This window comes from Taeniopygia guttata, chromosome Z, assembly GCF_048771995.1.
Source record: "Taeniopygia guttata chromosome Z, bTaeGut7.mat, whole genome shotgun sequence".
Lineage (NCBI taxonomy): Eukaryota > Metazoa > Chordata > Aves > Passeriformes > Estrildidae > Taeniopygia > Taeniopygia guttata.
This window is the reverse complement of record NC_133063.1, coordinates 64443457-64464409: the sequence shown is the minus strand read 5'-3', so window position 1 is coordinate 64464409 and position 20953 is coordinate 64443457. Positions and strand designations below refer to the sequence as shown.

At 36.0% G+C, this 20953-nt stretch overlaps 1 protein-coding gene across 1 annotated transcript in view; it reads right to left on the bottom strand.

Moving 5' to 3' along the window:
• The window catches only part of DMGDH (dimethylglycine dehydrogenase), a 38760-nt gene that overhangs the window by 17241 nt on the left and 566 nt on the right, over nucleotides 1-20953 (bottom strand). The window contains exons 2-9 of the mRNA XM_030258596.4: nucleotides 19100-19265; nucleotides 14121-14219; nucleotides 12721-12885; nucleotides 12083-12287; nucleotides 5387-5635; nucleotides 3964-4162; nucleotides 878-1047; nucleotides 561-714 (exon numbers count right to left, since the gene is read on the bottom strand). Coding sequence (XP_030114456.4) covers nucleotides 561-714; nucleotides 878-1047; nucleotides 3964-4162; nucleotides 5387-5635; nucleotides 12083-12287; nucleotides 12721-12885; nucleotides 14121-14219; nucleotides 19100-19265 — 1407 coding nt within the window. The remainder of the gene's footprint in view (nucleotides 1-560; nucleotides 715-877; nucleotides 1048-3963; nucleotides 4163-5386; nucleotides 5636-12082; nucleotides 12288-12720; nucleotides 12886-14120; nucleotides 14220-19099; nucleotides 19266-20953) is intronic.

The window sequence follows — 20953 nt, the reverse complement described above, 5'->3', positions numbered from 1 at the left end:
TGATGAATCGTTTAAGTTTGAGGTGTCAAAAACATTATTTCTGAACAGCAAAGTGTGTCTCTTTATTCCTTCATGAGCCTCATTTAGATTAGACTCCAATATCCCCACAGAAAATATTTATTTGCTGGAAACCTTCTGATGCAGGCAGGTAACTAGCCAAGCAGGCACAGAGAAAGGGGGAAAAAAGCAAAGAAGATTGTGCTTCTCCTCTCCAGACACTTACACAGAGAGGAACAAGATTTTTCATGAAAATATTATACTGTCATGTTGATCAAATACTGAGAGATGGAGAAAACCACAGATTTATAATGAACAAATTGTCTTTCTTAAGCTAGGTTGCTTTCTGGTATCTTAAACCTAGAACAGATACAAGATACCTTGATAAATGTTTTGAAATATCTGCATTATCTGAATAAAATGTATTCTAAACTATGGAAAGAGCAGGAATGGAAGATCAATCTAATATATACCTGTTGTTGAAATGAATGATAAATGCAGTGACTGGCTCTTGCTATCATGACAATTTTTTAGAGAATAAAAAAAATTAATATTTCATTTACCTGTATCCAATCTCATCTCCAGGTTTATAGAACCAATGGGGTTGCTCCCATCCTGCATGGAATCCCATTGAACACTTCGACTTTAGCAAATCATACAGCCCACTGGTTCTCTCTGTTGGTCTCCCTGCAAATCTTTCTTCTTTAGGGTAACCAACTAGAGGAAGGGAAAAAAACCCAAAACCAAAAATCACCAAAAACTATGGCATGCTAAGATCATGATCCAAGATAAAAAACACATCTATAAGCAGAGAAATCTAGACACAGGCTTTGCAGGAATCCATCTTCAGAACATAAATGCATTTAAAAAAATATCTTACCAATGTTATTAAAGCCATAAGATTCTCTTGCTTTGGCTGCTGTGTATTCTGTAGTGGTCCACTTTCCATAGCGGTTTGGATCGACTTCTATCAGGTCAAATGGAGGTTCCCCTTCAAGGATCCAGTCACTGAGGTACTTTCCCATGCCACCAGCATGTATAATGCCATACCTGAAAAACAGGAAAAAAAGTCCTGCAGTACCAAGTATTTTATCTTTTGCTTTTTAAAATCAGTACTAGCATATACTATTAACACAATCCCTAAAGTATTTTGAATTTTTTCCTCTTTTTAAAAAATTTTGTACTGTTCTCTTTTCAGAAATTAAATTCAATATTAATGGGTATTTGTACAGCTGCACTGTCAGCAGCAGAATGTCATTGGTAATGTACAGCAGTTGCAGTTTAATGACAAATAATCATTAGCACCAAATGATTTAAAATTTTTAATACCTTTCAATACCACCATGTCTTAAAAAAAATTGCCAAAATATCCTTCCATCTAGAATATGTAAAAAATTAGTTGTTTATGAAATGTTCCTATGAGCACAACAGAAAATTATATTTATCTAAATAAAATAAAAACATCAAAAAACTGAGTACATTAAATAATTCTGTCAACTACTGTCAGTACACTGCAGTTCAGCACAAATCTTCAGACTCAGCACAAAATTCTATCACTGCAGAGGATGCAGGAAGGATGAGTGCTTGTAAAATGCCACTACAGAAGAGTTAGCTGTTGCTGGTGCTAATTCAATTTAGCAACTCTTAGTTATTAATGGATACCAGCTTTGGTACCATAAAAGCTTATGATGCCTTCAAGTACAGCTTCAGATGAAATCTTAGGCAGTTTAAGTCTGCCTCTGCAGCCAAAAGCAAAGGAGAGCAGCAAAGAGATTGTGAGTGGTGACAGACCACACACAATGAAGACTTTTAGCTTCAGCTGAAGACTGCTGAGCTGATGGCAGGGTAAGCCCAGGAGAAAGACAGTGCAGAAGAGGCTCCCCTGTGACTAGAGGTACAGCCTGAGATTTTATATTACATAGGGCGCCCAAATCCCTCCTTAACTAAGACAAGAGGGATTGTGTAGATACAACCACTGCAATTCTACTGCACAAGAATCAAATATGCATCTCAGGGATAGGATATTACAAGTTGCTATGAAGCGTGGTACAGTGTAGGAATCTCAGCCTTCTTATGATTTAGACAAAACTTCCTTAATGAGCATGAACTGTTATTCTTCTCTCCTTCCAGTCCCTGGCAGATTAACTCTCCGTGCCTGTCACATTCTTGTCTCTTACTTATGAGTTGCTGCATCTTTTCCACTTTAAAGAAATTCCATGCCTGTTCCTAGGAAATCTGAATCTCTGCACACTGTGGTACCTTTTCTAGTGTCTTTGTCCCAGGTTATGGAATGGTTTCACTGCTTTGAATTAAACTTTTATGAATAAAATCCTGAACTACTCTTGTTAATATTTTCAAAACTTAAAGTAACTAAAAATGGGAAGCATTGAGCAACCTTAATAATAAATAGTGCTACAAGCTCTGCTAACTATACTTAACTTCTTTGCATGTTAAAATGCCTAGCAAGCTACTAATTTTAGATAATAAAAATCCTCTAATCTAAAAGCACTAAGTCCTCTGTCACAATGTCCCTGCTAGTTGACTGCAAGATAAGGATTTGCTAATGCACACAAAAAATTACAACACTGCTAGAACCACTGCAGTGACCCAGAAGCATAGAACGGAGAGTCAAAAGTCCCTGAAAAGCAGACAAAGTAATCCAGTGGCAACCACATAATTGCAACCTGTGTCTAAACACTTTGAGATTAATCAAACTCCTGAAATAAATTGTTTCAAGAAAATTAGACATGCAACACTAGTCTTCAATTTTTTACAATTTTTTAATTTGATTCTGCTCCCCTTGACACCAAGAAAGAAAAACATGCTCCAAAGTCTGGCCACAGAGTAATGAACTTAAACAGTTGTTTTAGTGAACAAGGTCTAGGCAAACTGCTTTTGTAACTATAAGTTCTGCAAATGTTACTGAAAGATAACATTATTTTTTTTAAAAATCCAAGCAGCAAAGGTGAATACCTTTCACAATGAATCATTGCAAAATTACCAAGCTCTTTTATTTTGAGGGCCTCAGAAAGCATGTTAGTGATACTGCCTTATCTTACGATCGGAGGGTTGTTTGGTTTGGAATGAAAGAAAACTGCAAAAAGCTGAGCTGGATTTTGAACAGCAAATTAGGCAATTGGAAAGACAATGTAAATAGAATTAGTTCAATAACATCTACTTGGAATTGTATTTGGTTCATTCTATCCATCTAGAATCAATGGTCAAACTAAGACAATTAAAGAGATGTTGGTGTTATAACACTGGCTCCATAGAGACATAATAAATAAGATGATAATCACATTCAAGAAAAGCACCATAACAAGTGGGAGAATGACACTAGTAAACCATATATTTCTATTGTTGGGCTGCCATCTTTATTTGATTTCCTCCAATGCTCAGCAATGTAAATTTTCAGCTCCACTTTCAACAGTCAGGAACACTGGATTTGTATCCCTGCAGTGAGTTACACACAATACTGGAATGCCTTCTATTTAATATGTCTTCACTTCTTCACATGGAACTGCATACTGCACATTCATTTTTGTCCATCTTCAGTGAAACCAGTTTTACATACAACAGACAATTGTAAAATACAGTGTAATTCAAAGCAATAAATAAAATTAACTGGAAAGTATACTTTTAAACCCAGTACTTTTGTAACTTCAAATTGCCCCACAGACAGCACGAAGTACTACAATTTCTTGTTGCCTCATAAAGTGTCACAGGTATTGGCCTCCAAATTAAATAGAGGAAGCAAAAAATTACTTGTAATTTTTAAGAGTAATGAAATAAGTGAGGAGGATGATCTTACATTATACAGTTTGTACTTATTAAGATTTTTATAATTACATTTAACACAAACTATGTGCAAGACAATTCCCAAGCCCATTAAAACGCACAAAGCTTGAGCTGAACTAGCATTTTAACAATAGGACAGGCAAAAATTGTCACAAAGAATTTACTCACCCAAAGCCAATAGCTACCCAGTAATTTATGACACCTTGATGTGGTCCCACCATAGGAAGAATGTCTGGAGAATAGGTGATAGGACCTGAAATTGTGTTTATGATGTCTGCTTTTCTCAAAACAGGGACCATTTCCATGGCAGCTTCAATATGCTCCATTATTCTGTCTAAATCAGACTCAAAAAGTTCTTTTCCAAATCCTGCACAAGTAATTGACTCTTATTATATATACTTATTTACACAGAGAATGCATATTTTCAATACAGCTATGGTATCAATATATAAATACAGCTATCTATACAATAGAGTTATCTATATCAATGTAGCTGTCTATCTATATATAAAAGTTTTATGGGAATAATCAGTACATATGTTCAAGGCTTTGCCATCCTACATAGGAAAAATGGCATACATAAAAACCTAGTTACCTGCAGGACCAAGTTTATTTGTCACTGCAATTATACTATCCTTTATACATATTTGTTTAACCCTAAGGTCATGCAAATTCAACAATGAAGTAGAAAGGAAGAGAAGACACACAAAAACTTTCTTCTACATTAATAAGACCCACTTATTTTTCTCAATATGCCAATAATTTGAGGAGGGGAAAAAAGATGCTTCCTGTATCTGCTTATGATTTCCATGAAATCATATGAATTTCTGGGTATATTTCACCGCTCAGTTTGGACTCCAAGAATGGCTGAACATCATTATGTAGAGGCACTTGATACTACTGGAGACAGTAATTTCAGGAAGCTGCAACAGTGCTATCCAAAATTGAATTGTGTTAACTGCCCTTCTATAGGAAATACTGTGTTTTTTAAAACAGCAGTTCTAATTACTTGTATAACTTTCTGTCTGGAAATGAATGGAAAGCTGGAGCCTGGATATAACACAATGATTTATAATGGTTTTTAGTAAGCAGCTGTATGACATAGGATATTTTTGTATTATATACATTTCTACAGCTCTCTTGAACTTATATCCAAGAACAGCATTTTGTCTAAGACGTCGCTTTGCTGTTCCTATTTGATGATCACAATATCTCTGGGGTATCAATAAATATCCAGGGCCCCTGTCAGCATGCTGGAGAGAATTGTAACTTAGAAAAAATTCTACTCAGGCAAAAAGGACTATATAGTGCAGATTTTGTGCCTGCCTCTAATTTAAACACACAAGCACGGCTTCAGGAAGTAGGGTAAGACTACATTGTAGTAGGCTTTTCTTACATTACATTTGTATTTCTGTTATCTTTTATTGTTAGAGTCACAACTATTATTTGAAAAAAGTTTTTGCATTACAATCATTCATTGCAAATATTTAGTATTTTCTGTCACAAAAGGCAGCATGACAGCCTGGGATTTATGAATATTAAACTGTGTGCTAGTGCTTATTATGTTTAAAGATTTAATGTTCTTAATCACCTGGTGGAACTCCATTTGTTACCCATGACTCTTGCAGCTTCATTTTCTCCTCCCTTTCATATGGACCGAATAAAAGACCATCCCTTTCTTGCCTTAGATAATATGATCCTTCTAAGTCACGAATCACAGGCAATTCTTTTTTTAGGGCTTTCACTTCAGGGACAGTTGATGTTACAACATACTGATGATGAACAGGTATTAGTGGGTGCTGCAGGCCAATCATCTTGCCTATGTCACGGGCCCAGAAGCCTAAAGAAAAAGAAAACAAAACCAAAATAGAAATATTCAAACACTCATTTAAGTGAATGAAAAATGACAGTAAAATATTTGCAGTACACACTGTGCTTTTATGTTTGTGCCACAGATTTTTTTCCCCATACTCCTATTTTTCACTTTATTTTTAATATTATCTAGCATATTTTTCCCTCTATATTCCATGTCCTTTTTTCTTAATTATACTACTATATATTATTATAGTATGCATATATTAAAATATAACTAGTAAATTATAAATTAGACTTCTAAAAGTTCAGAAGATAATTTAATTAACAGTTCCAGAAACCTCATGGCTTATTTCAGTAAAGTAGTCCTGCAATGTACTCCTAGCAAAGTTAGAGACACATAAAATCAGAAGTGTCAACCAAGCCCCTTACTATCAACCAAATGAGTTAGGATGCTTTACCAAGACACAGGTCAAGTCCTAACATCCCAACAGACTAAGGCAGTACTTTTCAGGCAACTGGCCTCAGGAATTGGAGTTTCTCTCATCTTCCACGTGCATCATGTGACTCACATTAATTATGTTTTTCACACAGCCATCAATTCATAATGATGCTTGTGTTGGTGAACAGTCAAGTGTGCTCTTCCACAGCTGTCAAACTAGAAGTTCTGATACAGACTCTGACCAGAAAATGCAAGCAACCATTTCCCTGCCTCTGAAGCTGGCTCAAGATCCTTCATGCATACTGTGAGAGAGAAGTTAGAGAAGACTTAATTCTCCTGATTTAAGTTGGTAAGGCATGCTCACTTAGTGAGGTACCTGTGTCAAAATGAAGGAGTGGAAACCACTTAACTGCAAAACATTAGTTTGGGCTCTGCATCATGGCTCACATCTTGTGTGAGGCTGGAACGAAGCAGACTTGGGAATCAGACAGGTACAACTGACTGGAACAGTAGCTGCTCTAAGATGCTTTGAATATACCTCAGCCCCACTCTCTTAACTTTTTTATCAAGGAGTAGAGGTCTCAAGAGTGGGAATGAAAGGGGAAAATACAATGAAATAAGAGTTTCAGAGGAGTTTGGGATTGAGGGTTGGAGGAAGACAAATGAAGAGGTAGCAGGGCCTTCCAAATAAAAGGCCATATGGCACCAAGTAAAAGAAGGCAAGTCAGCCTGGTTCCTGTGTAACCAGATGACTCTAAAGTGCTTAAGACAAAATATCTCCAGCAAAATTTTCTACCTAACACAGCTGTCCCTTCTCCTGGGACATACATTTCATGCTGCCCAGCTTAATGTGCAACTTTTCTTCCTTTTTGCTGTTTACTTGTCTTAACCAAATTCTCCTACCTCTCTCTTCAATTCTGTACTCTCCAAGACCTGGTCAAAATTCCTCAGTGCCCCAAGGATACCAAAAGGCATAAATGAACTTGAATAGCTTCACCTGGGATGTCCACCCATACCCATGGGCACAGGAGTCTCATTCCAGGTCAGTTCAGGTCCTTTAGAACCTGTCTGAGCTGGTTAGATTGTGTGCCTGTTTACAGCTCTGTCACAACCATGCCTGTGCCTGGCCATGGAACACATTGATCCAGACCCTGATCCGTGGATTTACTTCTCAGCTTGACCTCAGCTCAGTCTCAAATCTACAGTCCTGCTTATTGATTGGTGGGCATCATTTGACCTCTGTTACTGTCACCAGACTCGTTCCTGACCTGTGGTAACATTCCTGGCTTGGCTTCATCACTATGGATCTGAATGTGCCTCATCTCCACGAGTCCATCTGGACCATGGGCTGACCCCAGCTGGAGCTCTTGGGCCTCCCCTGTTCTGTCCCCTGCGCCCTGCCGGACAGAACCTTGCTGGCTCGGCCAGCCTGGTTACCCTGCTTGGCTCCCTGTCCCGTGGGGAGCAGCTGGCCCATGCGACTTGCTGACATTAACGGGAATGCATCCTCTCACCTCCGGCATGGCTTAAAGCCAGGACAATTAGGAAAGTTGAACTGGGCTGTGCTGGCCTTGTGCCATTCCCCCATGCCAGGATGGCTGTCAGCCTCTTATTTAATATTACGAATCAGCCACAGGGCCTAATACCCACAGTTTAAAAAAAAAATGAAGTTTCCAAGGAAAACCTTTTCTGAGGTGGTTCACTTAAAAATTACTGACAGCCAGCTAAGACAAAGCAGCAGAGGAAATTCCATATCACCTTCAAGAGATCTGTTCAGCTAAAGGCCCTGCCCAGTAAATGCTAGAAACTAGCACCTGTTGCAGTTGTCATACGTAAGGCTTTTTCTTCTAAATGGCATCTCAGCATTTGGAGGAGTCGCATTGCCAGAACACTTGTTGTGTCACATAAATTGGTTGAGAGATGATTGTGCCATAATCATACAGAGTGATCCAAAACATTCTTTAAGGCTAATGAAACATGACTTATGTTCTCCTCTACAGAAGACAATGAAAAAAATAGAATAAATCTGCATTTCTAGCACATATGCAAGGGTTTCCTTCATTACACAGGACACACACAAATGTGGATTTAAGTGGCAGCTAACAATCTTTAGGCAACTTCTTTTGATTTGGGCATTTTCATGTCACCTACAAATAAAACTATTTTAAGGTAAGGTGAGCCAATGATCCACAGAGAACAGAAAAATTAAAGCAGCAGGAAAATAGGTCTTTGAAACAGCTTTGCTTCTTTCTTAATAAGAAATTTCTTAGCAATTAGATTTTGAGAATAACATTACACACACAACTAATTTTAAAGTGTTTTTAAGTAAGAGACAAATACCTTAAGTTTGTTTAAAATAAAATTTACAGTAATGTACTTCTAAAAAAGTCACATTTATGATAAGTACTTTTAAAATGGCTTAAAATAACAAAAGGTGACATTTACTAAACAAAAAATACTATTGTTTCTTTGTTTAAGGTTTTTGAACAAAACCAAAAATGGCTAAAAGAAGAATATATTCTCTGAAACAAAATTCTTATTGGAAGCAGATGTCAAGTCATATCACACATACTAGAGATAAATGAAGGCATACATTATATCTCTGGGACATTTGTGAAGATTAAATTCTAGACACTGCAAACATCTGATGCTGAAATATTTAGTGGTAGTATTACTTAACATATCTGCTGAAGTATGTCATCTGACCATTTCTTGGTTTTGAAAAAGCCAATCTTCTACTGCTATATATAAATGCTTGCATATATAGTGCATACATGTCTGAAAATGCATGCTGATATACACACCCCCACACTGTATATACAGAAAAATTCACTATTTTTGGAAATTTTAATCAAACTTTCCATTATAAATAGGCTGCAAATAACTTCAGCAGGCTCAGTATAGTTGCTTCATGTCAGGGGTTATTTATTAGGCATCTGCTTTCCTCTAAAATTGAAATCTCACATAAGGAACAGCTAAAGATTGGTTGAAACTACTTTGTTCCAGTTCTGCAGCAGATGTCAGTTGCGGGGTGAGGTGGGGAGGGGGAGAGGGAATGTAAAGAGCCTTCTAATGTATTTTTCTCTGCAACATGAGCCTAAAATTATACAAGTCATGATCTGTAGTGGAATGAGGCAAGGCTGAGAAAAAGAATGAATGTTATCTGAGAAAGCATTTATAAGAGATATGTGTTATACAGTATTGATTTTACATCATTAGCCAGAATGTTAAGCAATATGTGGTTCAAATATTCATTTTGGCTGAACAGTTAACTACACAGGAGAATTATGTAAATATGTTGTTGATTTTAAAACTTATTAAATAATTATAAAGACTTATGAAAAACTCACAAGAGTGAATTCTAATGTTTGCAAATAAGCTTTGAAAAACATTCACCAGAGAACCCTGCCTAATCTTGACATATTAGCCAAAGAAAGATAACTATACCACAAAAATGTAAGAAAATTACTACATCTGTGACACTTCATCCACACATCGCAGAGCGAATAAGTGGGAATAATGAGTGGCTAGAAGTTTGGTGTTTAAATAAGTCTGATTGCCAAGAGAGCTGCCTTTCCCTTTCATAATCTTAGATCTCTTCCAGACTAATCTTAGATCTCTTCCAGACTGTGTAACAAATGACATAAGGATCCTATTTGTAAGAGAGCTTATGATTTTTTAACTGAATGCTGTTCTATAGTTCATGCCTGAAAGATATGAACTGTCAGTCCAAAGGCAACCTAATATTGACACCTCTCATTTTCCAAGTGCTTGACTTTGTGATTTACATAAGCATTTTAATTTGGTTTCCCTGGTTGTGTGGTTGATTGCCTTCTATAAAGCATACTAAACTCTTATAGTCCTCTTTCTCTCTAAAATTCATTATATGGCACTCATGAGTAAGCTTAGAGCCTCAGAGTTTTGTTATTTTAGCGAGGCATATAGCAATAGCAGGTGATCACCTATGTATGGAAGGCATATATAAGAAAGTGCACTTTTCAATGGGTTTTCCAGTAGGTCTTTACCAAAAGCCTGGAATGATTTAACACAAGGCAGGATTGTCTATATCCCAGACTCTGGAAGAAAGACCTCTAAAGCACATTCCGTGAGAGTCCAGCTGTTTGATCCCATTCTCTCTAAATTTCTCTCTCTTTTTTTTTTTTTCCTGCTTTTTCAAATTCTAGTTTTACTCCAGTCCTTACATCCTTCTTCAGCTATTTTGTCACCATGTGCTAGTCAATCTCCCTCATTGTCAAGTTCTGTCCCAGCAGCCTTCTCTTCCTTCCAATCCACTCCCATCTACCCTTCCCTTTCTATTACATATTACACCAGTCTTTCATGCTTAAACAGGTCTGTTTTCCACTCAGTTTCACATACAACTATTCCTCAAGTATCCTTGCTAATCATTTCATCTGAAAAGCTCCTAGCTTCAGTTTCCTTAATGAAACAAATCAGATACCATCCCACTATCTCTGGTGGCATCCCTACTGCTGTCATCCCCTCCCAGTTTGAGCTTCCTTATTCAGTAAGTCCTGCATCATGTAACTGTTCTACTTGCTGCTAGTGCTTCTAAACACTTCCAGAAAACTTTCCAAGGCATTTTGTTCTCCCAACCTATTCCCCTTCCAGTCCAATTCCTTCATAATTCCAATTGTGACCTATGGTATTTTACACACCAACAAGAAGAGTCCCTGTCTCATTTAACATCTTAATTTTATCTGCCTTGCACTAGAAACAGGTGCTTTTATTTTTTTTTTTCTGTTCCTCTGCAAATATACAGAAAGGAATTATAAAGGTGTATTCTTGCTCTCAGTTCACTTGTCCCATCTGAGTAAAAGTATGGTATATCACAGCCTCTGACTGAAGCCTGATGATTCACTGCAATGGGAGGTATGCAGGACCAATGCCCTAAAAATGCAGATATGATCCAGTTTGAGGCAGAGTGAGCAAAACTTTAATCTATATGGTAAATATTCAACATGTTTTGAAACAATTGAAAACAGGAAATCTTCTACTAGGAAGCAGAAAGCATGCTTCACATAAGACCTTTCACCAATATAGCCAATAATATATTTTTCTACACTTGTATAAAGCAGCGTAATAAAAAGTGAACAAATTTAGATTGAATACAGGTTTTTAGACTTATTAACTTGCTTAGGAAAATAAACACAAATCCAAAGGACACTTGCCCAAAGTTCTTTGAAGCAGAAACATCAGTTTGGCCTCTTTAACACAATGAAGAATAACATTAGTTTATGTAAATACAAGCTCTCTTGAGTTAGGCAATTTTTATGACATACAAAAAATGCACTGTTAAGCCAAGCACGTGTTTAAAATGTGACTCAAAGGACAACAAAAAAATCTTCAGTTGCAAGGATATGTGGATAGAGTTAAGTCTTGGAGACAGATAATGGTGAAACAGGCAAGCTCAAATTCTCAGTCTCTTCGAAGAAACAGCGAAGATATTTCTATTTCATATGCACATTCCATCTGCCTTCCTAGGTATGTTTTGTCAGGTTTTAGAGACATGGACAATTCACCTATTGGGCACTGGAACAGGCTCCCCAGGGAAGTTGTCACAGCATCAGCCTGTCACAGTTAAAGAAGTGTTTGAACAATGCTCTCAGGAACGTGGTGTGACTCGTAGGGATGTTGCTCTGCAGGGCCAGGAGCTGGACTCCATGATCCTTGTGGATCTTTTCCAACTCAGAGTATTTTATGATTCTGTGACTCTAGACCTCAACTCTCTCCTACACAACTTATTGTAGACCAGTAAAGGTCTCTTTTGCTACTAAATCTAACTGGGCAATCTGATTACTAACTGCTGGAGACAAATCAGGGCAAATATTTTTAATGCCTATTCAAGGACAATTAATATAAGAGCTAAATTTTCACCATACTATGAAGAAATATGTGCAAACCACAAACCAAATTAATGTTCAAAAACATATATATACCTTATACATGTAACCCACATAAGTTAGTAAAGGTACTTTGTGTTAGCTACACATAAATGCTTACATTAAATCCTACCTGCAGCATTCACAATTCTCTTTGCTTGGATTATTCCAAGTGGAGTTTCAACTTCCCACATCCCATCTGATCTGACGTTCAGATTAGTTACTTGCACAGGATAATTTAATTGAGCACCATATTTTCTGGCTCCTGCAGCCAAGGCCATAGTTAGAGAATAAGGATCAATATGACCATCTCCAGGGTTATACAGGCCAGCTAAAACCTAAACAGAGGTAAAATCCCCCAAATGAAAGTAAGTACAATTTATCAAAATTAGATAGTTTTTTTTTTAAAAAACTACTTTCTTACTTGAATATAGTAAACTTTAAGTCAAAACAAATTTTCAAAATATATAATAATTTAATCCAACCTAACAAAGGCTTATGACAGTCAAATTCCTCAGATCTCCTATGCAATCAAAGGTTGCAATACTTTAATATTACAATATTATAGACACAGTAATTAATAGTATGTACTCTAAAAACATGAATAAAATTCACAAATTCTTATTTTAGGCTATGATACATCATTTTCCATGGAAAAACAAGAATCTGTTGCACACTTTGTATAAAGAAAGGAGACTGTACATGTATATTTCTGATAGACCAATATTTAATTGCAATGGAAGCTATATTTCATAAAACTGACTTCTTTACCTTATCCATGTTCAATAAGGGAAATAGCTCTTGCACTTTCTCAGGCGTGATTAAATATTGTTCTGTTGGGTGCCAACCAGAACGAGTCATTTGGTATTTGAATTCATCCACCCTAGTAGGAGTTGAAGCAATTCTGATACTGCCAGGCTGATGAAACCCCACAGCCTAAATCAAAGAGAAACAGCAAATTACTGAAGGAACCTTTACTGATTGCCATATATGTATTTTTCTATGCTAAGGGGAGTCTACAGGAATTTTTTCACTAAGATCATTAAGAAAAATGCAAGTAAGCTATGGGTCCTTGAAGGAAGAGGCCTTGAATATAAACACCTAAAAAAATAATTTTTCAATAAGTTATCAAATTAACTTCCTAAGTTAATGCATACTATCTTCAAAACAGTTGGAAGAAGTGTTTATTGAATGCCATGATACATTCATTTTTACTAACAACTAGATACTTAATATATGCACTCACACTTTCAAAAATAGAACCAGATACATCTCAAAAATAAGTATATATTATATACTTTGTTTTAAAAGCTGTCATCTGCATGATTTCCTATTGAATGTATTTAACTAAGCACCTTTATAAACACAATGAAAAAACACTTGCTGGTTTTGTCTTTTTAATAAATTAAAAGTCCTTACAGAGCTGGACCCTTAATGTTTACTTTTCTTCATCTTGTCTATGTTATCTCACAAGACAATGATGAGGCTGAATAAGTCTGGAACTCACAATGATAATCTGATGTGGCAGCTTATCTAGTTGTGTAGCAGAAAGAAGAAAAAAGCATTTTATGACAAATATGAAAAATATCTGTCATATATATGACAAATATTAAAAATATATTAAATTTGTAAACTAATAAAGTGAGGTTCATTCAATTCTGCTCCTGTCCAAAACAAGCACAAGTTTAGTAAATGAAATCTATAAGGCTGAGAGATGCCAAATGAAAAAGATGACTCCTGTGTTTTCCACATATGCATTCCTTAAGTCACTAAATAAAATCACGGAAAGGGATACAAAGAATTGCAGCAATCTTCTCAAGTACAGACAGCATCATATCATATGAATTTTTAAGCAGACATATTTAAGGCAGGAATGTATCATAATCAATCTGTTCATTCCAGATTCCTTATACTATTTTAGCTCCTTTATCAAGTTAAAAATTGCAGACCCTCTGCTGTGTCTTGAGATGTTTTATGAGCACCATTTTCCTCAGCTGTAGAGGGATCTGGGAAACCACCTGCAAAACGTAGTGACTTGGCATGAAGAAGAATGTATTTTAATAAAAAGATATATACTCCTACTTCACACCACTATCAACTACATTTTTTATAGGGCTATTGCTACAATTGGTATTTATTTGAATTAACACTTCAAAGGTTAAGGGGGTTACCTGTCCGGTCTCTTCTTCCAGCTTTTCATAGAGTTTGATGCTGTAGGCATGGATTTTCTTCAGGTTTATTCCAGGATGAAAATAAGTAGTTAGGCCAGCCTCAGATAAGAAATAGAAATAACATAGATTAGAAATTCAGTGGTTTTGCCTTCCTTTCAACTGTCATTTAAAAAGGAACTGCCAAGATACTGTAAAGAAAAATAACACATGGATACAGCCAACTGCTACAAAAATAAAACTAGAGTTCTTTCTGTACTTAAGCCATTTCTGTTTTCTGCACAGGTGTTTTCCCATCTGTTTTTTCTCATCAAGTCTGCCAAGCCATGATACTGTTGCAGTTGTTCTCTCCTTTCTGATATCTCAGTTTATATACAATATCATAGTGCACCAGATTACTGAAATGCCCAGATAATCCAGTGGAAAAGAGTGTGAAATTAATCATTTGTCAGTATAATGTTTTTTGGTTCTATGTATATTCTATTCATAAATTTGACTCTAAGTTTTTTTGGCAATGTTCATTACCGTAACAATCTGAATTTAAGAAGAGATCACAGAAACCTGACGGAGGGAGATTCATCTAGTAAGGGCCCCATCAAGCACAAAGCAGATATGTTGACTTCAGAAGTCCCTGGGCTAAATTAATACTCTGGAAAAAATATTCCTTGTTCATTTCTTATTATCATATTGAACCATTAGCATCACACAGGACACAGCTGAAGATTAGATATTTGACTAAATGTGATTTGTATCTCATTTGATACATGTGCATTCATGTTGTGAACTCATTATTTTAATTAACTTAGACTAAACCCCAGGGCTGTTTCACTGCAGAGTTTTTAGCTGAAACTTGCTTGTTTCTCAAAAAATATATTCTAAGGGCCTTTTTTCAGTGTGCACAGAAAGAAGAAATCAAATAGGCATTGAAATATTTAAATTTCCTTAGCCTTGTACAATGCCTATGAGTAATTAATTTACTTCTACTAGCAAATTTTTTTTTTTTTGCATTTTGTTTTTACTGTATTCTTTTATTTATGTAAGCATTTTCTGGCCTTCTGTTATTCTTCCAAATGTAGTAATGAATCTTCCAGATGTAAGGAAATTCCATTTTAGTGGTCACTATTAATGTAGTCATTTTGAACTAAATGGGTCTCAAATCACTTGCAAGTTAGATACAAACCCATATATATTCAAGAGCATTTAATTGCCGGGATTAAATAAATACTTCAATCTCTTACACTTTCAAGTGAAGAAGTTTAAATGCACTGGGTACTTTTTGGATTGAGAAAATAAATGTTTCTGATTTCAAGAGTGCAGCTGGCAGACAACTATAACCCAATTTCACTTTATAAAAATTAAGATAAAATCATAAAATACTTTTAATGAAACAAAAAGATTGAATGGGTCCTTAGGAGATTTCTCTTAGATTTCATATTCAAAGCAAGATACAAGATCAGACCACATTTATCAAGATTTTTTCCAGATTCTTTGAGAATTTTCAAAGACAGAAGCTGTCTGCTTTCCTAGCTACATATGAAACTTTGCATTTGGCCTTGTTAAATTCCATAAAACTGTCCTTTCATCCTTGCAACCTGCCTAGGTCCCTCAGCATGGTTACCCTGCCCTTGAGTGCACTATTTCTCACAGTTTGGTGTAAACTTCAAAAGTGGATGAGCATGTACTTCGTCCCCTACTCCAAATTACTGATAAAGATATTAAACAGGATGGGTCCCAGGACAGATTCCTGTGGCATTCCACTTATTTCCAGTGTTTGGGTAGAATATGACCCATTCACTCTCTAAGCCCAGCCATCCAAAGAGTCTTTTAACTTTCTAGTTGTCCAGCCATACAGACCATATCATCTTCTAAAGCTGAATACATGAAGAGTCTCGGACAGAGTGTCTAAAATCTTGCTAAAATCTAGGTAAGTGATATTCACTGATCTCCCTATGTCTAAGAATTCATAGTATTCCATAATAGACAGCAATTAGATTTGATCTGACAAGATTTATTTTTTGCAAATTTATTTTGATTGTTATTGTTATTTGCAACATTATTTTAAATGTTGAAAATCACTTTTTTTTTTTCCTTTATGGACCTGGAACTCACTTGATGTTTTCTGAAGAACTGAACTAGGGCTAACTGATCTTTAGCTCCTCTGCTCAGCCCTTTAGCTTTTTAGAAAATATACATATGCCCTTTGCCAAATCTCTGGCACCTCTACCAATTTCAATACTACTTCAAAGGTTACACATCTGTGGCCTTGTGGTGAATCAGCAGCATTATTTAATGCAGCCTGTCTAGTCCAACATATGAGCATGTGCCAAATTACTCCAGTAAACCCTGGTTTGGTCCTTATCCACTACCAGTAGTTACTCTTCTCTTTTAAACTGGAGGTCTGAGAAACCCTGTAAGAGAAAACTGAGGCAAGAAGGCACTAGATCTCTAGATCTACTCTTGTATTAACAGAGTAGATCTAGAGACATTATTTGTGTATACTGTGACTGAATTACTCACCTTTTGCACTTATTTTCTTTTTTTTTTTTATTCAACCTTTTACTATTTTTCAGCCTTTTACTATTAATGAAGTAGTAGAAGCAGTTCTTGTTGCCATTCAATTTTCTTACAAATCTTATATATAGTAGAGGTTTAGATTTCCTAACATTACCTTCACATGCTCAGGTATCTTTTCTAAATTGCCTGATTTGCAGCTTTTTCCTGCTCTATCACCAGTATACTGAGCTGGCTTCCCAATGCATCTACCAATGTATCTTCCCAATGTTTTCCTGAATTTCAGAATGAACTACGTTCTTGTAGTTGAAGGAGATTTTTCTCTAGGATTTACTCCATTTTTCTATGAGATTTTGTTATTGTACATAAACGTGATCTAGAAAAATAATTTAAAGGATGGCCACTTTGCTACAAGAATTGACACAAATATTTTAAATCATTTTTATAGTTGAAAATTTTAAATGTTGAAAAGTTAATGTATCAGTTTTGTTCTATTTCAATCAGTTTCAGATTTTATTCCAATGCAATTATTAAATTAGCTTTCTGGCAGAAAATATTATTAACGCTGTTATATACTAAACTCTCTCTTGCAAGTGTGAGCAAATTGTAATAAGTTATTATTTGACTGGTGCTGTGTTTTACTGTCAACAGCAAAATCAATGGCATGTTGCAAGCAAATGTATAATATAATGTGTAATAACTCACTTGGTTACACCTTTTCATAACTGGTAATATAAAAATGTGCATATTTGCTGTGCTGTCTTAATAGCACACATGAAAGTCAGCCAAAGTTATCTCAGACTTGAGAAGTGAAAGAAAGTTTTGGCAGCAACACCAGCAGGAATATTAGCTATCTGAAACATGATCCTGAGATCTGGCAGGATTTCCTGAACAGTGAAAGAGGCAAAATGTATAGTGCAGCAACATTTGAACCAGACTTTCAACATTTGTGGCTGCAGGCAATGTGCTATGTGCCATTTCACGTAATTGTCATCTGTTTTTAGTATTGTATCACTGTGAGGAAAACACTGATAAATACACAGTAACTGGTGTAACAAGGAGCTCACTGTCATAGTTTTGATCTTTCTACTCATCTGAAGCAGACATCACCAACATTTTCATCTTCAAAGTCCTCTAATACTGAGTTCAATGAAAAGAGACAATGAAGACATACCATATAGTTATCTATTTTAACATGGCCCATAAGTAGGTGTCTTGCTGGGTAAATTGCATCAAATTCCTTCTAAGAGGTGCCATGAGGCATCTCTCTCAATTTTGGTAGTGCAGGCATTTTCTCTGCCGAGCTCCAGCTCCAGCTGCTTTGAAATAGACCCTCACTCAGGGCTCCAGTGTTGCTCTCACTAAGAAGTGTGGGCAAAAGTACTGGAGGAAGGGTTGCTTTAATACTGAAATGTAATAAAGTTAGGGTGAGTGAGTGTAACAAGAAGAACAAAGGAAACATTCGGTAACAACACCATTCATGATTCTGGTTCCTTATTGAACTAGGGGATTTTTATTGTTTTTTACAATCATATGGTTTTGTATATGCATTGGGAAAAATAAAATTCAGTCTGTGCCTCTGAGTATTTTGTAGTTATGATTCAATACACAAGATGCATGATCTGACACTTTACATGGTGTTGCTCTGTTTGACAAACTGTTGTATTGTACAATTACTCAGTGTTGTTTCTTCTTAATATATAACACATGTTTTCTTTTGCTTTGTTTATTGAAAAGCAAATAAAATTAAATATACTACTTATACACTGCAGGCAATTATATTTTTTTAAATTTCATTTTTTAATATTGTTCTTTCAAAAACCCCCAAAACCACAAAACATCTGCACTAAGATGAAGCATTGCAGACTTCAGAATTCCTCCTCTTGGAGAAGTATGAGAATACAAATTAAATATAATTAATTAATTTGTCCTCTGAAATGTAAATTATTACATAAATGCAATAATCTCTTGTATTAACAGAGTAGATCTAGAGACATCAAAATGTTGGGTTGCTGCTCTTTTTTGTTGTTACACATAGAGATAACAATCTCCCAATTTCAGCTAAGAATAGTTGGAAATAAATGGAAAAAGCATCCATTACTGTATTATTTTGGCAAGCTTTGTTTAATTTTGTTACGTTACCTACTCCAGATATAGATTCAGAAAATATGTAAGTACATAAATGCACATTGTGAACCAGTATGACCATGTGATTAACATTAATAAAGGAGGTGTTCCTACCCTGACATTATTACATGTATATCTTTTTAGTTCTTGTCTTTAGAATGCAGACAAATATGCAGGCTTAAAAATCTCAAAGAGTACATTTATTACCTTTACTCCTCCAGGATTTTATGTAAAGTCAGCAATGGCATGAAAGAAAGAGAGGGAATAAAAAGGTAATGAAACTTCCAGCACCATTATATACACAAACTACTGTTAATTTGAGAGACGAATAAAATATTTCTTACTGCATGCCAGGTAGATCCTGCAGTGAGCTCAGATTTTTCTAGCAGAACAACATCCTTCAAGCCAGCTTTAGCCAAGTGATAGGCTAGACTCACACCAATACAACCACCTCCAATGATCACTGTATCTGCTCTGTCTTTCCCTGCGGAAGGAGATGAGGCTTCTTTACTAAAAATAAAGAAAAAAATTGCAGTTAGAAAAACGCAATTACACTTTCCCCCACTTCTTTTGTTTACAGCTTCAACCATAATACGCATGGGTTTCTACTTGGGAGTTTACACACATAGCTTAAGATCTAACCTGTTCATTCATATCCACTTTTAAAGTAAATGTTGTTTGAGGGTCATATAGGTAAACAGTAGTCATTAAAAAAAACAACAAAACAAAAAACCCAAACAAACAAGCAAACAAACAAAAAACCAAAAAACAAAAAAACCCTCCAGAACCAGAAAACAACAAGTCTGCTGCCACTTACAACATTAACTATTATTTATCCAATATACCCTTATATGTAGATCCTATTTCTCAAAAAGGAGCTGATGTATAACACGATAATGTCAAAACCTGACTTCTCCAAAGTACTGTAGTATGTTATCAAATAGGCTTTAAAAATATTTACTTAGTAAGACCCCTTAATAAAATTCTAAAACCAGCGTCAGCAGACCACATCTGTGTACATGTTCATGAAGAAAAAACTTTATACTTGGTACTTACTTTCATGTTCTATTTTGCCATGTTCACAGATTCGCCGAGTTGGAAGGTACCCATAATGATCATCAAGTCCAACTTCTAAGTGAATGGCCCATGTAGAGATTGAATTAATAACCCTGATGTTATTTGTACCATGTTCTAAACAGCTGAGCTATTCCCAGAGTTGGCATCTCCTACTTTGCTTAAGACAAAGCATTATAGAAACAGGTTTTTGTCAAGGGCCCACATCTCCTGCTCCACACTGTACTTTCACAACTACTTGAGTTCATCATAAACCATAATTCCTGCTATAAGCAGCCCTATTCTCCTGCAAGTCAAATGATCCTCCTCTGTTCTGCCTCATCCACAGACAGCCAAGCAGCAAGCTACATGTGGAAAAGTATCACAAATTTTTAAAAAGCAATTTTTTTTTGGATGTGAGACAAGGTAGCACATGTTATTACAGTAGCAGTGCAGATTACCATAAAACAACAGTATCTTTCTATTCAGTTAATCTATACTCAATTTCATCTCTCCTCTTCACATACACTTTCAACTTCTCTGGCAACAGACTTTCTAATGTATAACAAGTCTTCTACATCTTCCACTCAGAAATAAAGGCTACTAGTTTTATGTCTTATGAATGAAGATCTTAAAACATTTTAAATGCAATTGCAGGTGGAACATGCTTATACAATAAGTGGTGGCAAATGAAAAGTAAAATACGTGGGAGCACAGGACATCACAAGTGTTCTGTATTTGGTGCACCACACACATGCACGGGTTCTTTTTTCTGATTACACATTAATTTTTGTAAGTTAACAGTAAGCTGTTTAACAGCCAGATGTGCAACACTTACACCAGCTTCTCTACTGAATTTTGAGGCACACAGTAATCAAGGTCAAGCATAAATTCTTATTCTTTTATGCTGTGGATTTGAAATCTCCTCATATGCCTTTCAGCTTTTTTCAAACCTTTGCCCAGGAGCCTGGCAAGAATCCGGGGTTCACCTTCCCAGTGAACTAAACAGGTCACCCAGATCGCGCCAGTTAAAACCAGTCATTATTTGCTTATCGGCATGGCCCAGAAGACAACAGAAGGGACTACGCCAGGTCAGCGACGCACCGCGGGCAGGTTCCGGCTTTGGCGCAGCAATGAGAGGCGCA